Genomic DNA, 25,435 nt, shown 5'->3' on the forward strand with positions numbered 1-25,435 from the left:
TATTCTGGGACGCACTTAGGATTAAATTGAATCGTATTCTGGGACGCACTTATGATTAAATTGAATCGTATTCTGGGACGCACTTAGGATTAAATATAATTGTATTCTCGGATGCACTTTGATATAAATTTGTTAACTTTAATTTAACAATCTCCTGATATTCACAGACTTTTCGAATCAGCGATAATATAATATAATGATATAACATTTAACTATTTTCTGAACGGCTATCCGCGATACAACTGAAAAATAATGCTTTATAAATATTTATTTTGTGGAAGTAAATATTAGTTGATGTTTGTATTTAATAATAAAATAATTTAGGCGCTGACTCTCACGCTTCAATGACTTAGAAATGTAACCGCAAACGGAAATTCAACCGGAAATTGATTAATTAATAAAATTAAGCCGTCATGTATCGCGTGCGGTGCGCGATACATGCGCGCGTCGCGGCTACAGGAGCCGGGTGTGTCACCCGCCTTGACCTGCTTGCGCGGCTGCTAATTCAACCGCGACGAAAATTTTACAGTTTTCAGCCGTTGATGAGTCAATAAAGCATTGCTAATTCCATTAATGAAATTTATATGTCAGTTTTTCAACAATTATTGCGATCAATATTGCCGTTCTTCAGCCATTAATGAGATCAATATTGCAGTTGTCAAGCATTAATGAGATCTACAATGTATTTTTCCATCCAATAATGAAATCAATTATATATTTTTTGAGCATTAATAAGATCAAAATTGCAGTTCTTTCATCCAGTTTCCATCCTTTAATGAGATTAATATTAGTGCTTCAGCTATTAATGAGTTCAATATTTCAGTTTTTCATCCATTAATGAGATCAATGTGACGCATTGCTATTAATGTTTTCAGCTATTAATGAGATTATTAATACATTTCCGCAGTCAAAGAAATACTAATTATTGGTATATTCTTATTTTCTAGTCTATTCTTCGTCTTTTTTCGCCTGACTGATATAAATGATATTCAGTTTTTAACCGAAATTAAATAAATACAATTGATTAGCGATCTACTCCTATAAAATATATTTCAAATCAATAATCAAAAAATTATTCATTATATTATCATGAAAGTATCGACTAAATTCAATTATTGGTAATTTAAATCAACCCATGACCGAGAGCCTTGTGTCTACGAATCTTTTTTCGGTGAGATTCATGTTTTTACAACTCAAGTCTGCTAATATTTTGTCTGCTAATTTCATGTCTGTGATCAATATGTCTGATAACATCATGTCTACTAATCTCATGTCTGTGATCATTATGTCTGCGAGCCTCAAGTTTGTAAAAATCATGTCTAGCTACATTATTCATCTTTAAAACAATGCTGCATCATTTTCTTCTAAGACAATATCACACTATTTTACGAGTATATTGAAGACCTTGCTACATTAATTTATTCTTAATTCAATGCCTCACTAGTTTAAGTTGAAGAATTGTTGCATTACTTTATACCAAACATAATGCAACATTTTTTTTATTTATTTACATCTGCCTTTTTATACTTTATGTTCTGCCTTTTTTATACTTTATGTTCTGCCTTTTTATACTTTATTTTCTGCCTTTTTATATTTAAAAAATTATTTTCTGGTTACAGGAAGTGCCTAACGCAAAAAGCCACACCGATGTGCTGAAGCGCGGATATTTACAGAAGTTATCCTCGCGATCGTTTCCTTACATTCCACATCCGTGGAAAAGAAAATATTGCGTGCTAGTCAAGGGCCAACTCTTCTATTACGAACGCGACGACTCTAGAGGTGCTGATAAAGGCAGTGGAGTGATCAACCTCGAATATTACGACCAGGTGAGCATGATAGTGATGTTATAATGGTGAGATAATAAGGGATAATATGATGGTGAGCTTGTTAGTGATGCTATGGTGGTGCGTTTGATAGTGATGCTATAATGAGGAGCTTTATAGTGATGCTACGTTGGTGAGCTCATGAACTGTAACCATTGCGCAGGGTGGCCCAGTGAATAAATATGTATATTGAATAAAGAATAATTCTAAGTCTAACTCATTCATATCAGAAGTTCAGAAATTTCACATATTATTCCATTGATTAACACATTATTATTAGTGTCACAAATAACAATCATAATTATTATGGTTGAAAAGCATGATTTTTTACAGGTGGTCGAGGCTGGGGCCAAAGAGGCCAAAAAGGCCAGCCACGCGTTCGTGATAACATCGCAAGATAAAACCTTTTTTGATCCTGTAAGTAATAAATCATTTAGAATATTTAAGGAACGGGTTGAAATGCTGTCAATTGCTATCCAATTTAAGCCAATTTGTTTATCATTTCAGCCTAAATTTGACATTACCGGTATCTGTAAGAATATCTTTCTAATAGATAATATACCGTAAATCTCAGTTAATAGACCCAATTAATTCTCAATTCTCAATTAACAGACTCAATTAATTAATTAATTAATATTAATATATCTCAATTAATTATTAATTAATAATTAATAATTAGAATATGGATTAAAATCCTAAAGAAATCCATTGATCAAATAAGAAACAATAACAAAACTACGTCAGTTGTTGTTGCTGATGCTGCTGCTGCCACACTTAGTCCATGTAAGCATTTATTGTTCTTCGTTCTATTCGTACCCAGAGTTTTGTTATCATCAATTCATTGTTATAATTAACCCACGTAAGCATTTACTATTATTTGTCCTCACAGCTGTTTTTATCAATACATTAATACAAAAAAAGCTGGTCGCCTGGCGCTGACGTGTAATACAAAGAAGCTGTAACAAAGCTCGGTAACAACAGCTATATATATAGACCAATGATAGCGTCGATGTTATTACATATGTTATTTTATTATTTAATTATAATACATAAAATATCGCAATATATAGTAATATGTAATTTTTCTATTATTAGATTAAGTTCATCTTAATTTTTAAGAGTATTTATGAAGAATAATATTTTTCTTTCGTTTACAAAACAATTATATTTAGTAAATATATTCCAATTACCTATAAATTGATAATCTACATTGGAGCAGACTAGTTTAGACGACCTATTTTTGAGCTTTTCAGTGTTGAGGTTTACTCAGAATCAAAGCACAAGTTGAATTTATTTGAACTTAAACCAAAAAATAATAATGCGAATGGTAAAATGACCCCAACAATTACCGAGTAATCACTCACTTTATTTTGGTATTTCTTCATTAATTAGTTTTTGCATGGCTTGAAATAAATTATTTTGAGCTGCAGCAGGACCTCTACAATTAATTCTCTGTTATGCTATTATTAAAGAATATTTATGTAGAGCCTTATATTTGAAGAAGAATAATTAATACTAATAAACTAATAATAATAGTACACTGTTAGAAAAAACGGTGAAAAACGGGTNGACAGGTGTATTAATAAGTGAAAAATGTATTAATTAATGAATACATAATTAATGACGACTGCTTACACTAAAACAGCAAGCCACGTAGAATTCTTTTCGATTTCCAGCCAGTGGTGCCGCAAGTAATCGTCAATCAGCCAGCGCCAAGCCATCACCAAAAATTACTCTGATAACAAATGAGAAAACGAATAAAGATGACGCGGAAATTCGAGGGAAAAACGTAATTTCAATTGCGGACGAGAATAAAACAGCCGAAAACAAAGAAAACCTCCAAGACTGGGCAGCTTCCAATGAAAGGAAGCCTAAAGTCGCCGTGAGTATGATAACAATAAACAAAATTTAGTGAGGAAATTCCATAGGTACAAGCAACGGACCCGAAGCATGGGTCTTTCATTCTTCTATTAACCCAGATCATAGATAATTATAATGGTTAGGAGAAAAATACTATTATTCCTTTTTGCTCATAATATGATTTCCAGGAATACTAATGTTGAGAGGGATTATTTACGCTCAAATTAAGTTAACGAGAGTCAAAATATAGGTGGAGCAAATTGAACATTATCCCATAATGCATCACGGTTAAATATGATATTGCATGATCAATAACGATCAATAGCCGATCCGGCTCGAAGTTTTAGAAGCTATTAATATTATCGATTCGTTACATAATGTTTAAATTAATAAATGTTTATTTGTTGTACACTTGATATAATTTAGGAAATTCAAATATATTCAAGATAATTCAATTTACATTTACAGTATGAAAAAAAATCACCTAATTCTCGAGACGCAAAAATACATTACGTGAGAACTTGTACCGTTGATTTTATTACACACAATTGGAATTTTTAGTGGGGTAGATGAGCTTTTTGAAAGCTGGATTAACAACTAATAATAAATAATAAAAAATAATAAATAACGAAAACCTCCGTTCCCAGGATTCTTCTTTAAGGAGACGAAAACCGGCCGCCGGATCGCGAGCCGCAGATGCAGAATCTTTTGAAACAACCGACAGCGCCCGAAATTTTTACAGCCTCGGCCGCAAGAAACCGGAAGCTGATCAGACGCCGTCTGGCAGTCTTGGGCGAAAACAAAATACGAAATCTGAAAAATCCGCATCCGACAATTCTGAAAAACCCGTGAATGATATGGGAAAATCGAAGGAAATCGGGAAGAAGAGGAAAGCCGATGATGAAGGCGCTGAAGACGCCGCTGACATGGAAGTGGTCACCGCAGGGCAACTCGAGAGCGTCACGAAACACCGCGTTAAAGGACCAGCTGGTAATTATGTTTATATAATTCTTTCACTTCAGTTAATTTTTTTCAAATATTGACGCGTTATTCTATGATGTGGATAACTGGAGATCTACATCGTGCGCTTTCCTAAACCATAAATTTTTTTTCGAAAATTTGGTTTCAAAAAGCAGCAGCCTAGTTGGGACATAGATCAAGTGTTTAGCCCCCTTATTGTTACGGAAACTACTTCAAATAAGCAAATTAATAAACTTTCCTTGTAAATGATTGAAAAAGATTTCACTGCCTAGGTAAGCACTTGCCTCAGCACCACAGATTTTAGCACGACAGTGTGTGATGATGAAAGTACGAGTAGTTGTTTACTTATTTTAGAAGAATATTTAATTCCTTTTTAGCGCATTATCTCATTTATGGAAAAATTCCACTATTTTGCTCCCCATGTCCGTCTGTCCGTCCGTCAGTCCGTCAGTCCGTCAGTCCGTCTGTCTGTCCGTCCGTCTATTTGTCCGTCTGTCCGTGACTTCACGTTTTCGTCGACGAGAAAATACGCTCTCTGTCACTCACTGCAGTGAGAACGGAGTTATATTTTTGCATTCCCCTGCTCAGGTCGACGCATGCCTCAGCACAGAAGATTTCGGCACGACATTGGCTGTGATGGTGAAAGATAAGAGTAGTTGTATGCTTATTTTAAAATAGTATTCAATGTATTTTTGCATTCCCCGCTCAGGTCGCCGCATGCCGCAGCACCGTAGAACTCTGCTCATGAAGCACCGCGCCAGTTCCCTCTCAGCCCTCGCCTTGCCCCCTGACGCGTCAGGGCGCGATGACCCCTCGAATAGGTCAGCCTCAGCCCTGCCAGACCGGGCGTCGGCCGGCGGGCCTTGCAGCGGTGACCCAAGTAGATTCAGTCTGTGCCTGGTGACAGGGAGAGACCAGGTTGCAGGGAGAGATCTGGTGACAGGGAGAGATCTGGTAACAGGGAAAGATCTGGTGACAGGGAGAGATCATGTTACAGGGAGAGATCTGGTAACAGGGGGCGATCAGGTTACAGGGAAAGACCAGGCTACAGGGAGAGATCAGGCTGCAGGGAGAGATCAGGTTGCAGGGAGAGATCAGGGTGCAGGGAGAGACCATGTTGCAGGGAGAGATCAGGTTGCAGGGAGAGATCTGGTTACAGGGAGAGATCTGGTTACAGGGAGAGATCTGGTTACAGGGAGAGATCAGGGTACAGGGAAAGATCAGGGTACAGGGAGAGACCAAAGCTCAAGGAATTATTTTAGTCAATGCAAGACCAGGTTGTCAAAGGGGGACGAAGTGGCGAAGGTAAATTTGTGTATTGAAGAGGAGAGCGAAAATTTAGACGATGCGACTGAAGCAAAGGTAGACATATGTTGCGAGAGGAATGAAGGCAGTGATTCCTGTAGTTGTAGTAACACTTCAAAAGATAGAGATGAGTCAGTTCTAGGAACCGTAGGCGTAAAGTCAGATAGAAATGATAATAACAATGTTTCATTGAAATTAGAAGAAGTAAATAGTTCAAGCGAAGGAGACAGCGTCAAACCCTGCACGGAGAATGGTTGTCATGAAGGTAAGGCGAGTCTAGAAGTGTCGAGTGAATTTTCACGTGAACCCAACCAAACCAGTGAAGCTCAACGTAATTTTTGCCAAACATGTTTGCTTTGTGTGACATGTCATGTAGGAAGTGAATGCTGCATGCTAAGTCAAACGGCTCATGATAACAACCGCATGATTGTAGAAAATGTCGAAATTAAATCTAAGTTAACTGACGTTGAAGAAGATGTTTTAAATGGGGAAAAACTTGATGAAATCAATCTAGACGATGATTTAATAGAAGGAAAAGTAGAAATCTGTAAGAAATGTGGTAAAGTTTTCACAGTAGATATTGACCGTTCAGCTGTTGTAACTAAAACAAACATGAACGATGCGTCGCAAATGAATTTACGTCCAAAAACCGCCATCGATAACAGTTCCGATGTCAATCCCTCAGAAGATTTTCGACCATCCATTACGCAAATAGAAATTATTGAAACCGACACTTTTGACGACATCGACGATGCGTTATTTTTTAAATGTCCAACTGCGTACGATCGATCTGATGTAGCAGACGAAGATCTTACAAAACACAAGCTTAAGAAAACGGGAAGTAAGAAAAAGGTCACATTAGTCGAAGATAAATCGGCCAAGGGGAGACTAAACTCTCCAGGCGAATTTAAGTCAAAACTTTCGAGGTTCGGTAAAACGTTGACGTCGTTCAGGAGAATTCGATTGAAAACTGATGGTAGTTTGGTCGATGAACATCCTGATGAATGTGGGAAATGCAAAAAATCTTCTTCTTGTGTCATATTGTGAGTGTGTTTGTTTTCGCCTTTGCCAAAGTTTTTAACATTAGGATCTAGGTAATTGTAATATAATTAATTCAGCTGTCACTATGTAGAGTGGCATTTAACGATAAAGTACACTGTTAGAAAATTTACCGTTAACGGTATTACCGGCGTTTCAGCGGCCGGTCGGCACGTGAAAAGAAACATCGAGGCACCGTTTTTATTCTAATTTAACACTAGAAATCCGTGAAACATCTGTGAGATAAACGGCGAAACAGTTTATTTTCACGGGGCGACCGGCCACTAGAATGCCAGTGGGACCGTTTTTCACCGATTTTTCTAACAGTGTAAAGTAATCATACTGTTTTGTTCAGCTGGAAATTATCGCTAACAGCGTTGAAGTAACAGCATTCGACTAATATCCAACTCGCTAAGTGAACGTAAGTACTTACGCTCTATTTTCTTGTCTATGATTGATTGGTGGATTTTGCTTGAGAGGCCGTCAATGATTGGCTGATGAACTTACGATCTCTTAAACTTTTTTTGAAAGTATAGGTGCCAGGTGTATGAGGAGAGTAGGTCACGATAGGAGGAGTTGCATGGTGAACCTTACAACATTAGTGAATGCTCGTATGTTTTAGAATGTGTGTTGTCTGAGCGAGAACAAGAAAATGATCGGTTTAGCCAATATTCGTCAATTGCGCAGATAATGACATTAGTAGCATAATTAAATACTTAGCTCTTTTTTGACAATTAGATCTCTCCCTTGAGAGATACTGGATACAGAAAACAAAATAGGTTCGAATTATTGTCGATCTAGCATGGATGAAAACTTTGAAGCGAAGCATTGTAACCGTCCTCAAAGAACAGTGAGCTAAATTTACGCAGACGCTATCCATACTTCATTGTGAAATGGCCACAATCCCTCGAGGAAAATTTGTTGCAAAAACTTGTACAACTTTTTTATTAAATTTTAAGTGAAAAAGTAAGATCCTCTTAAAGCTCCGAAGCTCAACGCATTTGCGAAGAATAAAACGTCTTCTAGCTGTAGTAATATACTGGGGCCATACTTTCAAAACTCGCTAAGTGAACGTAAGTACTTACGCTCTATTTTCTTGTCTGTCTATGATTGGTGGATTTTGCTTGAGAGGCCGTCAATGATTGGCTGATGAACTTACGATCTCTTAACTTTTTTTTTAAAGTATGGGCCCTGGATTTTTAGTTTATGGGACGTAAATTATTAGTATTTGGCTCATTAGTTATCTTTCAATAAGACAGACAGACAGACAGACAGACAGACAGACAGACAGACAGACAGACAGACAGACAAACATGGCGAGCACAATAGGGCATTTTTTCCATAAATGAGAAAATGCGCCAAAAAGGCGGCATACATGCCCTAAATAATATTTGAAGATAACGATGGGGTGGAATGAACAATGAAGTACCCCAGCCTCCTGCACACACGCAAACACCCTCAACACACCTCCAGACGACCGGGGAGGGGTGACTTGTGTGATACTGGCGCTGGTGATGCTCGAAGAACCTACGAGCATCAATTGAATTGTGAAAGAACTTGATATAAATTTTAAATATGAATAAAGAAAATTTATATAAATCCTAGTCAATAAAACAAACTGAATTATGAATAAATGAATGAACAGTAAATTATGAATGAACAATTAAGCACTTTAATAATTCAGGTTGAATTCAAAAATTGGATATTATACGAAAAATGACATTGAACATACTATTCTTGTAATTTTTAATGTCTTTGCAGCAAATTTGTAAATGGTTTAATTTGGAAGTTTTATTCGGGTAACGAATTTTAAGAAGATTGCAATTGGCAACAAAAAGTTTTTTTTTTTTGGCAAAAACTTCATCCTTAGCAAATTTATTTTCAGTGGATTGATTTTGTAAATAGTCGATGTTTTTGTTTGATCGCGTTTTTACCTGTAAGTTATTTGTTACTTTTAGAACTTATGTCCTATCCATATAAATGCATTTGTTGTTTTTTGTAAGATATGCTTGCCATGCGCAGTAATTTGATTATTTCATTAGTTATTCTCTCTTATACTAGCGACATTTTGTTCCTAATGCCTTGCATGAACTGATGGTGTTTAACTTGTATTCCCTTAACACGTTGACTACGATTGCTTCATCTTGTACTATTATTTCATTATTTGTACTGTTTTTAAGCAGGGTTGCCAGACGGTCATTTTTTACGGACAAATTCCGTGATTCAGTTTTTCTCCATTGCGTTGGCCGGCTAAAATTTATGATAGGGGTACTTCCTAATTAAATTTTAAATACTGCAAAAAGAAAATAAATGGAATTTTTATAGCGGAACCTACAAATAAACTAGTATATATTGAGTTATCGGCCTTTTTGGCCTTTTTTTGTTCTCGGATTTAGCCAATTTTAGGCAACCTGAATTAAGTACCACTACGTCCTGGAGAAATACATTTCGTGGTACGCATATGTACCACTTCGTAGTCAACGTGTTAAACTGTAGATCTCATAGCGTGATAATTAAACGGCATGATTCCCCACAAAAAGTCTTGATAACTTAATTTGTTCAATTTAAGTAAGAAATCGTAATTTATATTAACCTGCAAATTATGGAGCGCATCTAATTTTATGTACGAAATTTAAAGAGTCAGCAAACGACTCTTTAAATTTCTTTAACTTTAAATTAAATTTTAAATTTTAATTTTAAATTTAAATTTGAATTAAATTTAAATTTCACACTCAGAAAAATGCACGAGTCATGTTGTCAAAATAGCGACACACTTATTACTGTGTGTGGCATTTGTGCGTACCCACATAAGGGCAAATGTGCATCGTTATTTGGACAAATTATAATCAATTTCTCTGAGTGTACGATGCACGTCTAATACGTTATTACTTTTTTGAAGCCTGAGTACTTTTTGTACATATTTCGGAAAAAAAACCGTAGTTTCTTTTCGAAATGTAATATCCTACAAATTCTTTGTTTGGAGCTTAAACATTTATTAAATTCATTATTCACAGGAATATTCTTTAATATCCTTCAAATTTCATTCAAACGATGGAAATACCAATAAGCCTTTTTGTACAAATTGCTAGAAAATGACCGAGGATGTAAAAATTTTCAACGTTCTTAATAAAAAGTTTTTTATTTATTTTACGTTTATTATAATAAAATTTACCAAGAGGTCGTTGACAAATAAATTTTTCAATTCATATAGTGCTTCTTCTAATTGTTGATATATTTTGCTTTCGTTCTCTCTACCCGCACTCCACTGGTCTTCAATATTAGTTACCTGAACCTTTGCCTGCATTTTCCCGGTACCGTTTGATAAATGAAATTACAGAGCTTTTTGTGTGTTTTAACTTTCCTTTCAACGTGAATTGTCGTTAATGACTTTTTTGTTATTTATAATTTAGTATCCTGCAGTATTTAGCATAATCAATCAATAGTCTGTAGAGCATGGCACGACATAAGTTAGGTAGTCGAAATATCGACATAAATGGCCATACTTCGCTGTCTGCATCAAGATTCTTATTTTCCCAGGTGAAAGTTCGTCGAGGTGGAGTATGTTAGTAAGTGTAGATAAGTTATAATTTATTCACGCAATAAGGAAAGATTTATATATCATTATTGTCCATTTTTTTAGTTCAATGAGGTAATGGCATCAACAAACGCAGCAAACTGTTGCTAGCGAATCGTGATTGGGCCGATACGGTGCCAGTATTTGACCAAACAGATTAATAGCTTTTGCGAGAATGATGGTCGGCCTCGTAAATAATGATTAAGTATCTAGGTTTGCTAGAGAATAATTTGATCAATGAAGTTATTATAATGTATCATAACTATTTCTGCGACGAAGAACTATTTTCGGTGTCAGATAAATATTAAACTAATGACTATTTTCATCATGTATTTAGAATACACAAACCGGCATTGAATAATTATAGTTTTGATAAATTTTTGAAAGACGCCTTTGATATCGTATCAATTTAGAAAATTAGTTGATTAGATCATAGCTAACTGAGGAGGCACCGCTCATCTCAATCTAAAAATATTTCATAAACTAACCTAAAAATAAGATCTAAATATTTCTTACCTATGAAAGAGTTTCGCAGTGCCCGATTTTTCATTAATCAGTATGAACAATTGGCTCGAATTGTTCACGAAGCCCAGCTTGTTAAGAAGTCGTCGGTGAGGTCGTTAGTGAACAACCGTCGTGTCAGGGTTTGTCTGTGACGTCATCATGACTTTAGTCATTCTCAACTGCCCAGGCTTGATATCTACAAAGATTGAATTATTATAGTAAAAATCCTAATTATAATATTTAGATTATAATAGAAACTGTTGCAACCTTGCATACAATTGAGTTTTATCAGACTTCTGAAAAATAATTACTTAAATTCTTGAACTAAATTCTATATAATTAGGTCCGAATTTAATAGCGCCGACATTGAGAATAATTTATGGACAACATTTATTATTCAAGTATGGTCTGTAGTTCTTGCCAAAAACGCTAAAGTGGGCAGCTTTGGTTTTTCGCACATTTGCGGCTGCAAGAAATGCAATGAGTTGTGACACTAAATTCTCAAATGCACCACTTAAAATATTCTTTACTTGATAAATTAGAAAACATTATTTTTAAAATCCGTTCAGAGACACACGAATAGCAAAATTTACTTTGCCTCTCAGAGCCTTAAATGAAATTATAATTTCCTCCATGTAAACGGACCTCGTCAAAATGGTTCAGCGTCTTGCGTACACCCAATGGAACTAATAAAATGATATTATGAAATTTACAGTTGTTTTCAAAGCACTAGACATCATTTAAACATATAGAAAATTTGATCTGCAGATTGCAGTTAAATGGATATTGGCTGTTTCAATCGTTCAGCCGGTTTAAGCACACTTCGATTCCCTTGAAATCAGAAACTTATTGACAGTTGACCCAATTTTGTACGACTTAGAAATTGGTACCAATTAAACCATTTATTACAGTTGAACTAATTTCTGACGACTTTTAAATTGGTAACAATTAAACTATTCATTACAGTTGACCCAATTTCTGACGACTTTTAATCTGGTAACAATTAAACCATTTATTAATATCAGTTTTTTATTCTCGAAATCATTATTTTCTTATCATTAACAGTTTCGTGCCGTGGTTGAACCGATCTTTGGACCTGCTTGGTGACGACGACTTAGCGCATCCATCACGCAACTCCCAGCCAGCCATGGGCTACCGCTACTCCGAGCCTGAAGACTACGATGAAATGGCCCTCATGTACGACCCGCAGTCAGTAGCTTTTGGGAATAACATTTCTTTCGACGACAACAGCATGGGAATTTATATTGATGACGGATTCTCGAACCAAAACCTAAGCACTGGTGGTATCCCGCCACCACTTCCACCTAGAATGGAATCCCGCATGGAGTTTGTACCAGGAACTACACAGAATCCATTTCAAATGCATCAACGAAACCAACTACAGCAGCATCTCCAGCAGATGCATTACCAAACATCCCTAATGCAGAATCAAAACCAGATAAGCTCACCTTTTGGCACAACACAAGAAGAAAAAACGATGAATCGCAAGTCGCAACCGGACATGGAACTGTTCGTGTCTTCGTACAGCGAGGATAACAGCTGTGAAGGTCCTCAACCGCATGCTGAGGCTGGACCAATGCCCCGCCGTCTCCCACATCAGCAGGGGACAAAGTCTGGGCCCAACCAACAGCGCCAGAGGAAGGGGTTGTCACAACCTGACATGGCCAGGTTCACGGAAGCTGTACGTAACCTGCAGAAACATGTTGTTGAATTAGATCAAGCCGTTAATGAGATTACAAAGGAAGTTGAAGACTCGAAATCAGACCTAAGTATTGTTAAGATGAGCTTAGTGAGCGTCAAGAAAGACAAGGAAAAACTGCACGACGCTATTTCCATCGTATCCCAAGAAGCTGCAAAAATGAAGGAGCAAGTTTCTTCCTCGTTGAAGGTATAGCATTTGACTGACTTTAATTCAAGTTGGGTGCCATGATTGTTCCACTAACGCGATGTATTTAACTTCAAGTCGAGTGGCTTATGAAGGTATTGCACATGCCTGACTTTAGTTCAAGTTGGATGCCATGATTGTTCCACTAACGCGACGTATTTAACTTCAAGTTGAGTGGCTTTTACACTACTAACGTTGATAAGGTAGACTACTGCATTGCGTATTTTCATCTATTCACTTGTTAACATTAATCTTCAAATTTGTTGCTTGACAGTACGTTCATTATTAGTGTTATATACTGTACTTAGAGTAAATTGTTATAGAAGACCTCACTTCAACTGAGAACTAATATGCACCCTGGACAACAGACTTCCAGTATATTGTATGAATAATTTTGTGGACACTGAGCAGCACGATGCAATTATAAGCTTATTATAAGTAGATAGTTTGTTGTTATCATTCATTTTACTAACAATACTGCCTGGTGATAAACTTTGTTACTGTAGTTATGATACCAGAATGATAATGTTCAACATGATACAAACTGCTATTTTAACACAGCATGTGCTAGTGAATTTTGAAAATAATGCATAATGCATATGGAAAGAAAACGGATTGTCAGATTAAAATATTATTTATTAAATATTAGTCAGGTTAAAATATTATCGCTCATTAAAGGCATACAAGGCATATTATTCAGAAGACCATTATTAATTGTGAGGAGCATAATTCCCCTTAACCTTGTGATGAAGATAATTCGTTACTTACTTGTAAAGATAATTCCAGATTCCAAATGAATATGGAATTATCATCATTTTCTGGCAACAATGAGTGAAGGATGATTTTGGAATTGAGGAAGAAAAAGAAGTTGAATTCTTTATTTATCTGCAAGTAAAGAATTGAGGATGAGAGGCTTTCGAAGCTGGAATTGTAGTAATCGGAAGGAGAAAAACCCTGTAACCTTAGATAAAAAATGTTTAAAATCTAGATAATCCCATCTTATTCCGAACTCTTTAACTAGTTTTAATGGATTTTAATTTTGACGACGTGACAGATTTCAACACGGCATAAGAACAACCAGAAAATTGCTTACAATTATTCTCTATGTTCCTGTAGCATGGCGTTGATATGTTTTCTTGTTGTACACCAACATAACTTTTAAATTGATTTTTGAGTCGATTACTACTATTCCAATTCATCATTGTTTAGTTCTTGTGGAAATGAATATCGAAGGAGAATTGCGCCTTTTTTGGAAATAATAACTTTCGTTATATAGGAATAACTTTCAAGAAATAATGACCTTCAAGCCAAGTAATGATTTTCAAGCCAAATAGTGACTTTTAAGTCGAATAATGACTTTCAAGCCAAATATTTACTTTAAATAATGACTTCCAAGTCAAATAAAGACTTTTAAAACAAGTAATGATTTCCAAGAAAAATAATGACTTTCAAGCCAAGTAATGATTTTCAAGCCAAATAATGACTTTCAAGCCAAATATTTACTTTAAATATTGACTTCCAAGAGTGAATGACTTCCAAGAAAAGTAATGACTTCCAAGAAAAATAATGACTTTCAAGCCAAGTAATTATTTTCAAGCCAAATAGTGACTTTTAAGCCAAATAATGACTTTCAAGCTAAATATTTACTTTAAATAATGACTTCCAAGAAAAATAATGACTTTCAAGCCAAGTAATGATTTCCAAGAAAAATAATGACTTTCAAGCCAAGTAATGATTTTCAAGCCAAATAGTGACTTTTAAGCCAAATAATGACTTTCAAGCCAAATATTTACTTTAAATATTGACTTCCAAGAGTGAATGACTTCCAAGAAAAATAATGACTATCAAGCCAAGAAATGACTTTAAGCCAAATAATGACAGACGAGTGAAATAACGAATTTTATGTGACATAACGACTCAGGAATGAAATAAGGACTCAACATTAAATTAACGAATTTATGATAAGAACTTCGACTATCGGGTGCAGCAATGATTTTTGTGTGAACTAATTCTTTTCATGTGAAGTAATGCCTTTTGAATGAATAAATGACTTACGAGTGAAATAATACTTTAGAGTGAAATGATACCATGCCATATATAATCTTAAAGGACATTCCACTCTCATCTTCCTCAGCGTCAACTAAAGAAGCTTTTGAAGTTTTCTCCAGAAAGTTCAACTGTTTATTGTCGTTTTCTTAACCTTCAATAATAAACCAGCGATAGAAATAATCAAGTCAAAATTAATTCACGCGTGTTACTAATCAATTTACTAATCATTTCAAAAAACGCAAATTAATTTTTTTTATCAAAAGCGCAATCAGTGGACAATCATTTAGAAACAAATTATTTCAACTGAAAAAATACTGGTTTACGTTTTGAGTTTTAAAATTTACCCACACAAATAATTGAAACCTAAAAAAATTAGCATTAAATTTGGTGGTCGGTAATGGTTTGATTACCATAAGTTACCATTAATTAGATTATTTTAATATCCGCGAAAATTGAGATTTACACCTGACCTAGAGTTTCTACCGCATGTAGTCTGGATGCATGTAGTCATACTTAAACTACCAATAGCCATGATAATCATGCAATTAGCAGGTCCCTATATGGCATCTATAACTCTTTTTTTAACTTACTAATGCTTCAGAAGACGAGCACAGATCTCTTCAGTACAGCCATTAAAGTATTTCTAGTATTTTGATATTCGTAATTTCCGAAATACGAGTAAGGTATCTTTTAATTTTAACCACTAGAATAGGTCATCATGATGTCCAGAACGCCATTTTAATTTTATATGATAAATACTGAATACTAAGTATTTTACTTATTTCCAAACGTTCGATTTTCATCACGTACATCTTTTCAGGAGGCGGAAAGGCTGCAAAAAACGGCAACCGCTGCTTTATTGATTGCAGAAAAAGCAAAAACCGATCAGCAAAATTTGAAAAAAGAATACGAGAATTTACTACGTCACATGAAAAGCACTATAACAGCCCTCAAAAAAGAGGCATTAAAAGCTTCTATTTCGGCGCCATCAACTCTGATCTATCAGAAACTGCATGGCGACTCCTCGGATCGAGACGACGAAGAAGAAGGTTGTGATAACGATAACGAATCTGTAGAAGAAGAAAACGACGGAGACGATGACAAGAAAAGGAAGTCCAAAGAAAACACCGGGAAGAAGCAAGGATTCTTCAGTCGTCCATCCAGCATCATCTCGGGTTTGACGGGACGATCTTCCTTGACCAAATCGACTCCGAGTCTCGATGCTCCCGAAAAAGATAAAAATAAGGATAGTGCCAACAGTCCTAACAAAAACAGAGAAAAACGCGATAAAGACAAATCTCTCAAAGCGGAGACTAGGCTTATCGAAAAAAATGCAAAAAAAGACAACTTTAAGACAACGAAAGGGCCACTTGAGAGAGGTCAGAAATTGGCACGACATATGAGCGATGACTTCCCAATGATTGATGGAACGACCAGTCCTCTGACCATCTCACCTGCGCCATCAAAAAAAGATTTGTCAAGCATGATGGGACCTCAGGATCATAACTTGGCAGAACCAATTTCATCTCCAGCAGGGGCAAGTCGCCCAAGAAAACTCAACCTCAAACCACAGAAATCTGGAAACTCTGGAGCTTCATCGCCTGACTCGCCTACTCGGACCACTAGTCCGTTTGACGTCCCGAAAATGACGTTGAATGGCCGAGCTGCATCGCCTACGGGTTTTGCTATCCACCGTCCTGGATCAACACCGGGTTCCCTGTCTCGTCAAGGTTCGATGACAACGGTTCCTGAAGATCGTGCTATCGATACCAGGGCGTACGACAACCGTCCCTCTGATCCACCTCCACCGCCCCCAACGAACAGAGTTTTCGCCATTTCAAGGCAAAGCTCATCGCCCAACATCGCCACCCAAAAGTCGAATACCTCGATTTTAACGAAGCAGCGATCCCTCGGAGTCCTGCTAGAAGAAGCAAAGAGTCCAATCTCCCGTCAGTCTTCCACGGTTTCAATGATTGATGATCGTCCTATCGTGGACCAAACTTTACCCATGTCACCAGCTGCTTCGTTGCTGAGTTTCCAAGGATCTTGGAGTACCACATCGCTCAACAGACCTGATTCTGCTATAGGTTTCAACGAATCTGATGAATTCCCACGAAGCGTCACATCGCCAAAGCTGAGACCTCGAGGTCCATTGGAGCAAGTCGCCGGCACGGTGCTTGCAGGGTCGAATCTACAAGCTTCTGCTGTTCACCCACTGGACGAAAGTGGGATAGAGCCTCCTTTGGCTACGTCCAGTCTCAAGAAAAGGAAAAAAGTGAAAACGGATCCCGTTTTGGCGTAAATCAAGACTCAGATGGGACGCGTCAATATTAATTAAAAATACTTTGCAACGTTCGATCGCGTGTTCTCGATAAGTGTCTCCGACAAAGCTGGTTAGCCGCGAAGAGTATCTTCATTCAACTCCTAGCTTACAGAGGCCTTATCAGATAAATCGAAGTAAACAGCAATGGAATGACATTGCAACAGCATTTCATTATTCTTGTTAAACAGATTTCATGAGAGACCTCAACGTATGTAAATTTAAGACTAAACTTTGTACTCAAAGATTGGAGCAAAAAGTGGAGGTTCGAAACAACTAATGGTTGTGAAAAATCTGGTGGAAACCGGATAGGTAGTCGCGCAGTTAAGAATCAGCGACAGCCAATAACCAACTCTGACACCCATTTATTTCATTTTTGTTCATTTAATCAAATCATTGTTACACATTGATTTTGCTTCTTATAAAATCCAGCATCGCTAACGACAATCCTACGCTAATTTTTGAAACATTTTCTATAGAATTTTCATTGCTACGACTTTTTGCTTTACTTAGCTGATAACCGACGATTTGATGACCTAGGTTCACCAATTTTAATTATAAACAACATGTTTCGTACCTCAGGAAACAACCTCTTAATTTTGTCAACCTCTTCCTTTATCTTACTATAAAAATATTTTCTTTGAATCAAATCAGTAACTAAGAAATTTACGAAATTTCTAGAATTTTGTAATGTAGGTTGTAAAACTGAGCAACAGGCCGAGCAACTGCAACCATTGAACCGCCAAGGCTTGTATTCGAAAATATTTCAGTCAGCTTTCAAATTTATAATATTAATTTTAGAATAATTATTAATACAGAACACGTTTAGTAACTATTCATTTGGATGATGTTCACGACGTGATATAGCATGTTTATTTAACTTGCAGCTAAATAAATACGACTTTATTCTGGCTAATATCAGTCATTTAAATTCTCGACGGCTATTAAACATCTACATAAGAAGATGCTTGCTTAACTCGCAGGTCTCTTATTTTGTACAAGTTTATGCTCATATCTTTCTCCGATGTCATTTTACGAAATGACAGTAAAGTTTATCTTGTTTTGGGTCTTCCAGAATATTAGGCTACGATCAAACGGTAATAATGTTCAGCTAAGATGATAAAACATATCTTAAAAGGTTAGAAAGAGCTTCAGTCGAAATTATAAACATATCAGTAAACGATTGGAAAGGTTTTCGTGTAAAAGCCACCAAGGCGGAGCAGTTGGTAGGCCTTGTTGTAAGTCTTTTTGAAACTTTATAAAACAAAATTCAATTAGGATTTAGAATTCAAAATGTATAATTCTAGATAGTCTACCTGAAAAAAATCCCTGATCATTCACAAACCCATTTTTTCTCGATATTCATAAATTTTTAGTTTACATCCAGATAGAAACTTAGAAAGAGTAACATATTAACGTTTCGATTTTTTACTAACCCAAGTTTTGGATCTTACACAACGAACGAAAGTCTTTATCGAAGTAGTTCCCTCCTTTTTAGTTTTGTTGCTACACAACGAATAAAATTGCATCGACTATTGGATTTTTATTTTAATCCTTTTCTAACGAAATGTCGGCATTACATTTGTGCAGGTGTTACAGTTTTTGCTGTATAAATAGTACACAAGACTTTAAACTTTTCGAAATTATATAATTTAATTAAAAATTAATTACATAAACTGACAAATTAATTACGGAAATTGGCAAATTAATCACGTAAATTGGCAAATTAATTACGGATATTACCAATTTAATTACGCAAATTAGCAATTAATTACCCAAATTAGCAAATTAATTACGGAAATTAGCAAATTAATTACGGAAATTAGCAGATTAATTACTGAAATTAGCAAATTAATTATGGAAATTAGCAAATTTCCGTAAGGTTACAATGTACGAATAAATTGCATATTCTGAACTAGACAAGTTTTGGAGCACAGTTAAGACTCCTACAATACAGAGAGATTTCATCTATTTTGCAGGATGAAAAAATCGAAGCCATTCTCATCAGATGGTAATCTATCAATATGGTATTGTTATCAGTTGTCTGTAGTAAAGTAGAGTATTGAAGCTCAATCAGCTTTTGAAGCTAAGAATACCGTACCTAGAAAAAAAGTAAATATGACTCTTTAATAAAAAGAATCTGTTCTTATAAGGAGTAAGACGTAAGAGTGGACAGATGTAAGAGTGGGTCAGATGTAAGAGTGGGTCAGATGTAAGAGTGGGTCAGATGTAAGAGTGGGTCTGATGTAAGAGTGGGTCAGATGTTAGAGTGGGTCTGATGTAAGAGTGGGTCAGATGTAAGAGTGGGTCAGATGTAAGAGTGGGTCAGATGCAAGAGTGGGTCAGATGTATGAGTGGGGGTCAGATGTAAGAGTGGGTCAGATGTATGTAAGAGTGGGTCAGATGTAAGAGTGGGTCAGATGTAAGAGTGGGTTAGTTATTAGAGTGGATTTTTCACAACTTGGCTGATTGTAAAATAGTTTGTTGCTCAACATAGAACAAATCACTATATAAATAAATCGTGAACAGCCGTCCCAAATTAACGCACAAATTTTATTAAGTAATGGCTACAAATAGTCCAAATAATTCCCAAGAACAGAATGTATCGAATGAATGTCGTAGAAATCAGTCTAAATTATATCGGTGCACTCATATGTCACAAATCACAATCATATCATGATTTTCTATCAATTCTAATTTCACAAATTCACGTGTACTTGTTGATCAATAAAAATTTTCAGAATCAAGAGTTAAAATAGCGTTTTTACAATAAATGTGCAGTGTACATCACGCCGAAAACGGCCTAAAATAATGTATAAAGTTAATTCCCGATATGATAAATAGAGAAGTTTACCAACTCAAATCAAGTTTTTTCTGACGTTGCCCTAGAAAACGGTTATTCTTGCAGAGACTATATATTTCTTGGTGGAGGCAGGTATAAAATGAATTATTTGATATTCAAGCTAGACTAAGCTAATTACAAAATACAAAAAAGCATCTCATAAATTTTTTTGCAAATCATTGGCACTTTAGGGATAGGTAAAAAGCTTATTTAATTTAATAGTTTACTACCTTATCGCTAATTACTTCATATAATTTTTGTTTCCCTTCAATTTCCCTTTCCCTTCAGTCTCCATTAAGCCGTTGGAGTCTCCATTAAGCCGTGGTCGAGAGCGGACGCTCGTGCTCGTGGTCCCAAATTTCTAAATTTTTAACCTTTACTGTGCCGTTTTCGGAACTCTTTTCGCATTTTTTTTTATGATCCGTGCCAGAGAATAACCGAATTTCAGTTCAGTTCAGTGAAGTCAGTAAAAGAGAGTGCAAATTGAATGAACAAGCCAAACAAGTGAAAGTGTTTTTCATTTTTAAATAACGCGGACTTGTTGAGTCAGTAGAGGGTTGCCGCGAGGGTAACGCCCACANCAGTCTACCTCTACTGGACTTACCAGTCTACCTCTACTGGACTTACCAGTCTACCTCTACTGGACTTAATAGTCTACCTCTACTGGACTTAGCCGTCTACCTCTACTGGATTTACCAGTCTACCAATAATGGACTTACTAGTCTACTTCTACTGGACTTACCAGTTTACTTCTACTGGACTTACCAGTTTACTTCTACTGGATTTACCAGTAGAAGTAATTTCTACTAGAATTTCCAGTCTACCTCTACTAGACTTGCCAGTCCACTTCTACTGGACTCATCAAATACAATAAATTATCTACACGAAATACAATAAATTGTCTGCACGATACAATAATTTGTCTGCAAGAAATACAATTAATATAACACTTCAGTCTGTAATCGCACTTTCATACTTCAAAATGAGGCGTAAATACGAGTTGACATATATAGGTAGTGCACAAATGCACTCGTTTCTTACATTGTAAAGAGCTGTCAGAAAATATTGTGAAACAGCTGTGCGGGAAGATATATGTACAGGGTGAACCAGAATTAACTGACCCTTTTAATTTGTTAATAAATAAAAAAATAACAACGTTATGAAGTTGAAACTTGTTTTATTTAAAAGAAGAACATTTTTATGGTAATATTGTATCCTAGTTAAAATATTGTATGTAATATTGTATCCTAGTTAGTTATTGTATCCTAAAAACTAGGATACAATATTACCATAAAAATGTTCTTCTTTTAAATAAAACATGTTTCAACTTCATAACGTTCTTAGTGTTTTTATTTATTAACAAATTAAAAGGGTCAGTTAATTCTGGTTCACCCTGTATATTCGAAACAGCTGTACACGAAGATGTATGTATATTCGAAACAGCTGTACAGGAAGATGTACATATGTATGTTCGAAACAGCTGTACATCAAGATATATGAATATTCGAAACAGCTGTAAAGGAAGATGTATGTATGTTCAAAACAGCTGTACAGAAAAATTCGAAACAGCTGGACAGGAAGATATATATATATATTCGAAACAGCTGTACAGGAAGATGTATGTATATTCAGAACAGCTGTACAGGAAGATGTACATATGTATATTCGAAACAGCTGTACAGGAAGATGTATGTATATTCGAAACAGCTGTACATCAAGATATAGGAATATTCGAAACAGCTGTACAGGAAGATGTATGTGTGTTCAAAACAGCTGTACATCAAGATATATGAATATTCGAAACAGCTGTACAGGAAGATATATGTATATTCGAAACAGCTGCACAGGAAGATATATGTTTATTCGAAACAGCTGTACGGGAAGATGTATGTATGTTCAAAAAAGCTGTACAAGAAGATGTATGTATATTTAGAACAGCTGTACAGGAAGATGTATGTATATTCAAAACAGCTGTACAGGAAGATGCATGAATATTCGAAACAGCTGTACAGAAAGATGTATGTATGTTCAAAACAGCTGTACAGAAAGATTCGAAACAGCTGTACAAGAAGATATATGTATATTCGAAACAGCTGTACAGGAAGATGTACATATATTCGAAACAGCTGTACAAGAAGATATATGTATATTCAAAAAAGCTGTACAGAACGATTTTAAACAGCTGTACAGGAAGATGTACATATATTCGAAACAGCTGTACAAGAAGATATATGTATATTCGAAACAGCTGTACAGGAAGATGCATGTATATTCAAAACCATGAAGATTTTCCTGTCGTTTGCCGAGTGACGTCACTCGCACGGTCGACCAATCAGGACGTTTGACAGTTCGCTGATTACAGACTAGACAGAAATAGACGGACGCTCAGAGTGACAGTCGATCACTGTGTAAAGCAGGTCAGCTAATGGCGAGGCAGTTTCAGCTCCCGTGGATTGTTGGTAGAAATTTTTATAGCGCTATATAATCGCGTCAGGAATGATATTGCACGACACGTGTAATGCTGTTTGTCAAAATAAAATTGTACAAAATAAAGTATGTCAAAATAAAATTGTACAAAATAAAGTATGTCAAAATAAAATTGTAGCGCAATATTTGTCATGCGTCAAGAAGGATATTGCACGACACGTGTAATGCTGTTTGTCAAAATAAAATTGTAGCGCAATATTTGTCATGCGTCAAGAAGGATATTGCACGAGACGTGTAATGCTGTTTGTCAAAATAAAATTGTACAAAATAAAGTAAGTTGTAGCGTAATATTTGTCATGCGTCAAGAAGGATATAACACGACACGTGTAATGCTGTTTGTCAAAATAAAATTGTACAAAATAAAGTAAGTTGTAGCGTAATATTTGTCATGCGTCAAGAAGGATATAACACGACACGTGTAATGCTGTTTGTCAAAATAAAATTGTACAAAATAAAGTAAGTTGTAGCGTAATATTTGTCATGCGTCAAGAAGGATATAACACGACACGTGTAATGCTGTTTGTCAAAATAAAATTGTACAAAATAAAGTAAGTTGTAGCGTAATATTTGTCATGCGTCAAGAAGGATATNTTTTTATGGCGCTATGTAATGATTTTTTATAGCGCTATATAATGATTTTTTATGGCGCTATGTAATGATTTTTTATGGCGCTATGTAATGATTTTTTATAGCGCTATATAATGATTTTTTATAGCGCTATATAATGATTTTTTATGGCGCTATGTAATGATTTTTTATGGCGCTATGTAATGATTTTTTATAGCGCTATATAATGATTTTTTATAGCGCTATATAATGATTTTTTATGGCGCTATGTAATGATTTTTTATGGCGCTATGTAATGATTTTTTATAGCGCTATATAATGATTTTTTATAGCGCTATATAATGATTTTTATAGCACTATATAATGATTTTTATAGCACTATATAGTGATTTTATAGCGCTATATAATCGCGTCAGGAATGATATCGCACGACACGTGTAATGCTGTTTGTCAAAATAAAATTGTAGCGCAATATTTGTCATGCGTCAAGAATGATATTGCACGACACGTGAAATGCTGTTTGTCAAAATGAAATTGTACAAAATAAAGTATGTCAAAATAAAATTGTAGCGCAATATTTGTCATGCGTCAAGAAGGATATTTATTACACGAGTCATGAAAGACGGACTTTCCAAATATAGGTTGAGAATTTTACGGATTTAGCTTTAACCTTCACTGCGGGATTTGAGGAAAAATTTTATAGAAGTTATATTCGATCATTTGTATAAAATATTTTACAACAGACATGGGAAATTAATTTCGAAAATAAACTTTATAACAGCGAATATTAAATATTATTATTATTATTATTTGAATTTTCATTTTAACTTAGAAGTTTTTCTAAGTTAAAATGAAAATTCAAATGAAAAGAAATTTTAAGTTTACGATACTTAGATGGTTGGAGCAACACCAGAGGTGCCTCATGTTTATTTGTTTTGAAAACGACTTACATTTTAAAACCATATATGAATTTAAATTTTGGCGAATTTCATTAGAAGGTTCAGTTCCATTATGTCACTATTCAAAATCGTTGCCGTATTTGAAATTTAACTGTTCGAAAGTCATTATTGGAGCATCCCGAATTCACTTCTAAAAATATATTCGAAATAAAACCGAAAGAATTAGAAAATGTTCAGTATGCTCGATCGACGGCAGCTGATTCAAGATGAGAGATTAAAAATAAAAGAACTGAAAAAAACGATTAAAAATAATGTATGAAAAGCAAGATCAAACTAAAAGATGCCGAGCAACTTAATCCAATTCATGAATTTCAGAAATACTGCCTTAAAAACTATAACTATTAGGTATAATAGATTAGTAAATAGTGTAACTACTAAATACCTGGCACAAACTTCCTATTAATTAAATACCTGCAAACCGAGATTATTGTAAAAAAAATGCCACTAAACTAAAGTGTCTAGTCATGGTCGGGTTAACCATTGTCTCTTATACACATCTAGATGTGTATAAGAGACAGGAACACGCATGCGTGTAGCGATAACACGCATGACACCGCCACCTGAACACGCATGCGTGTAGCGATAACACGCATGACACAGACACCTGAACACGCATGCGTGTAGCGATAACACGCATGACACCGGCACCTGAACACGCATGCGTGTAGCGATAACACGCATGACACAGACACCTGAACACGCATGCGTGTAGGATAACACGCATGCGTGTAGCGATAATACGCAAAACACCGCCACCTGAACACGCATGCGTGTAGCGATAACACGCATGACACAGACACCTGAACACGCATGCGTGTAGCGATAACACGCATGACACCGACACCTGAACACGCATGCGTGTAGTGATAAAACGCATGACACGGACAACGTAACACGCATGCGTGTAGTGATAACACGCATGACACGGACACCGTAACACGCATGCGTGTAGTGATAACACGCATGACACCGACACCTGAACACGCATGCGTGTAGTGATAACACGCATGACACGGACACCTGAACACGCATGCGTGTAGTGATAAAACGCATGACAGGGACACCTGAACACGCATGCGTGTAGTGATAACACGCATGACACCGACACCTGAACACGCATGCGTGTAGTGATAAAACGCATGACACGGACACCTGAACACGCATGCGTGTAGCGATAACACGCATGACACAGACACCTGAACACACATGCGTGTAGTGAT

The 25,435-nt window shown here is 35.8% G+C and overlaps 1 protein-coding gene across 1 annotated transcript; it reads left to right on the forward strand.

Annotated features, from left to right (window-relative positions):
- Nucleotides 1–1,618: 1,618 nt before the first annotated feature.
- LOC108671655 lies at nucleotides 1,619–18,895 on the forward strand (the record flags this gene model as incomplete). Its single annotated transcript, XM_018159226.2, is given in 8 exon segments — nucleotides 1,619–1,826; nucleotides 2,157–2,287; nucleotides 2,503–2,606; nucleotides 3,500–3,705; nucleotides 4,331–4,673; nucleotides 5,374–5,485; nucleotides 12,151–12,994; nucleotides 15,861–18,895. Coding segments are annotated over 8 exon segments (3,430 nt in total), but the record flags the coding sequence as incomplete, so codon positions are not given.
- Between the last annotated feature and the right edge of the window lie 6,540 nt (nucleotides 18,896–25,435).

The sequence above is a fragment of the Hyalella azteca genome, unplaced genomic scaffold, assembly GCF_000764305.2.
Source record: "Hyalella azteca isolate HAZT.00-mixed unplaced genomic scaffold, Hazt_2.0.2 contig716, whole genome shotgun sequence".
Lineage (NCBI taxonomy): Eukaryota > Metazoa > Arthropoda > Malacostraca > Amphipoda > Hyalellidae > Hyalella > Hyalella azteca.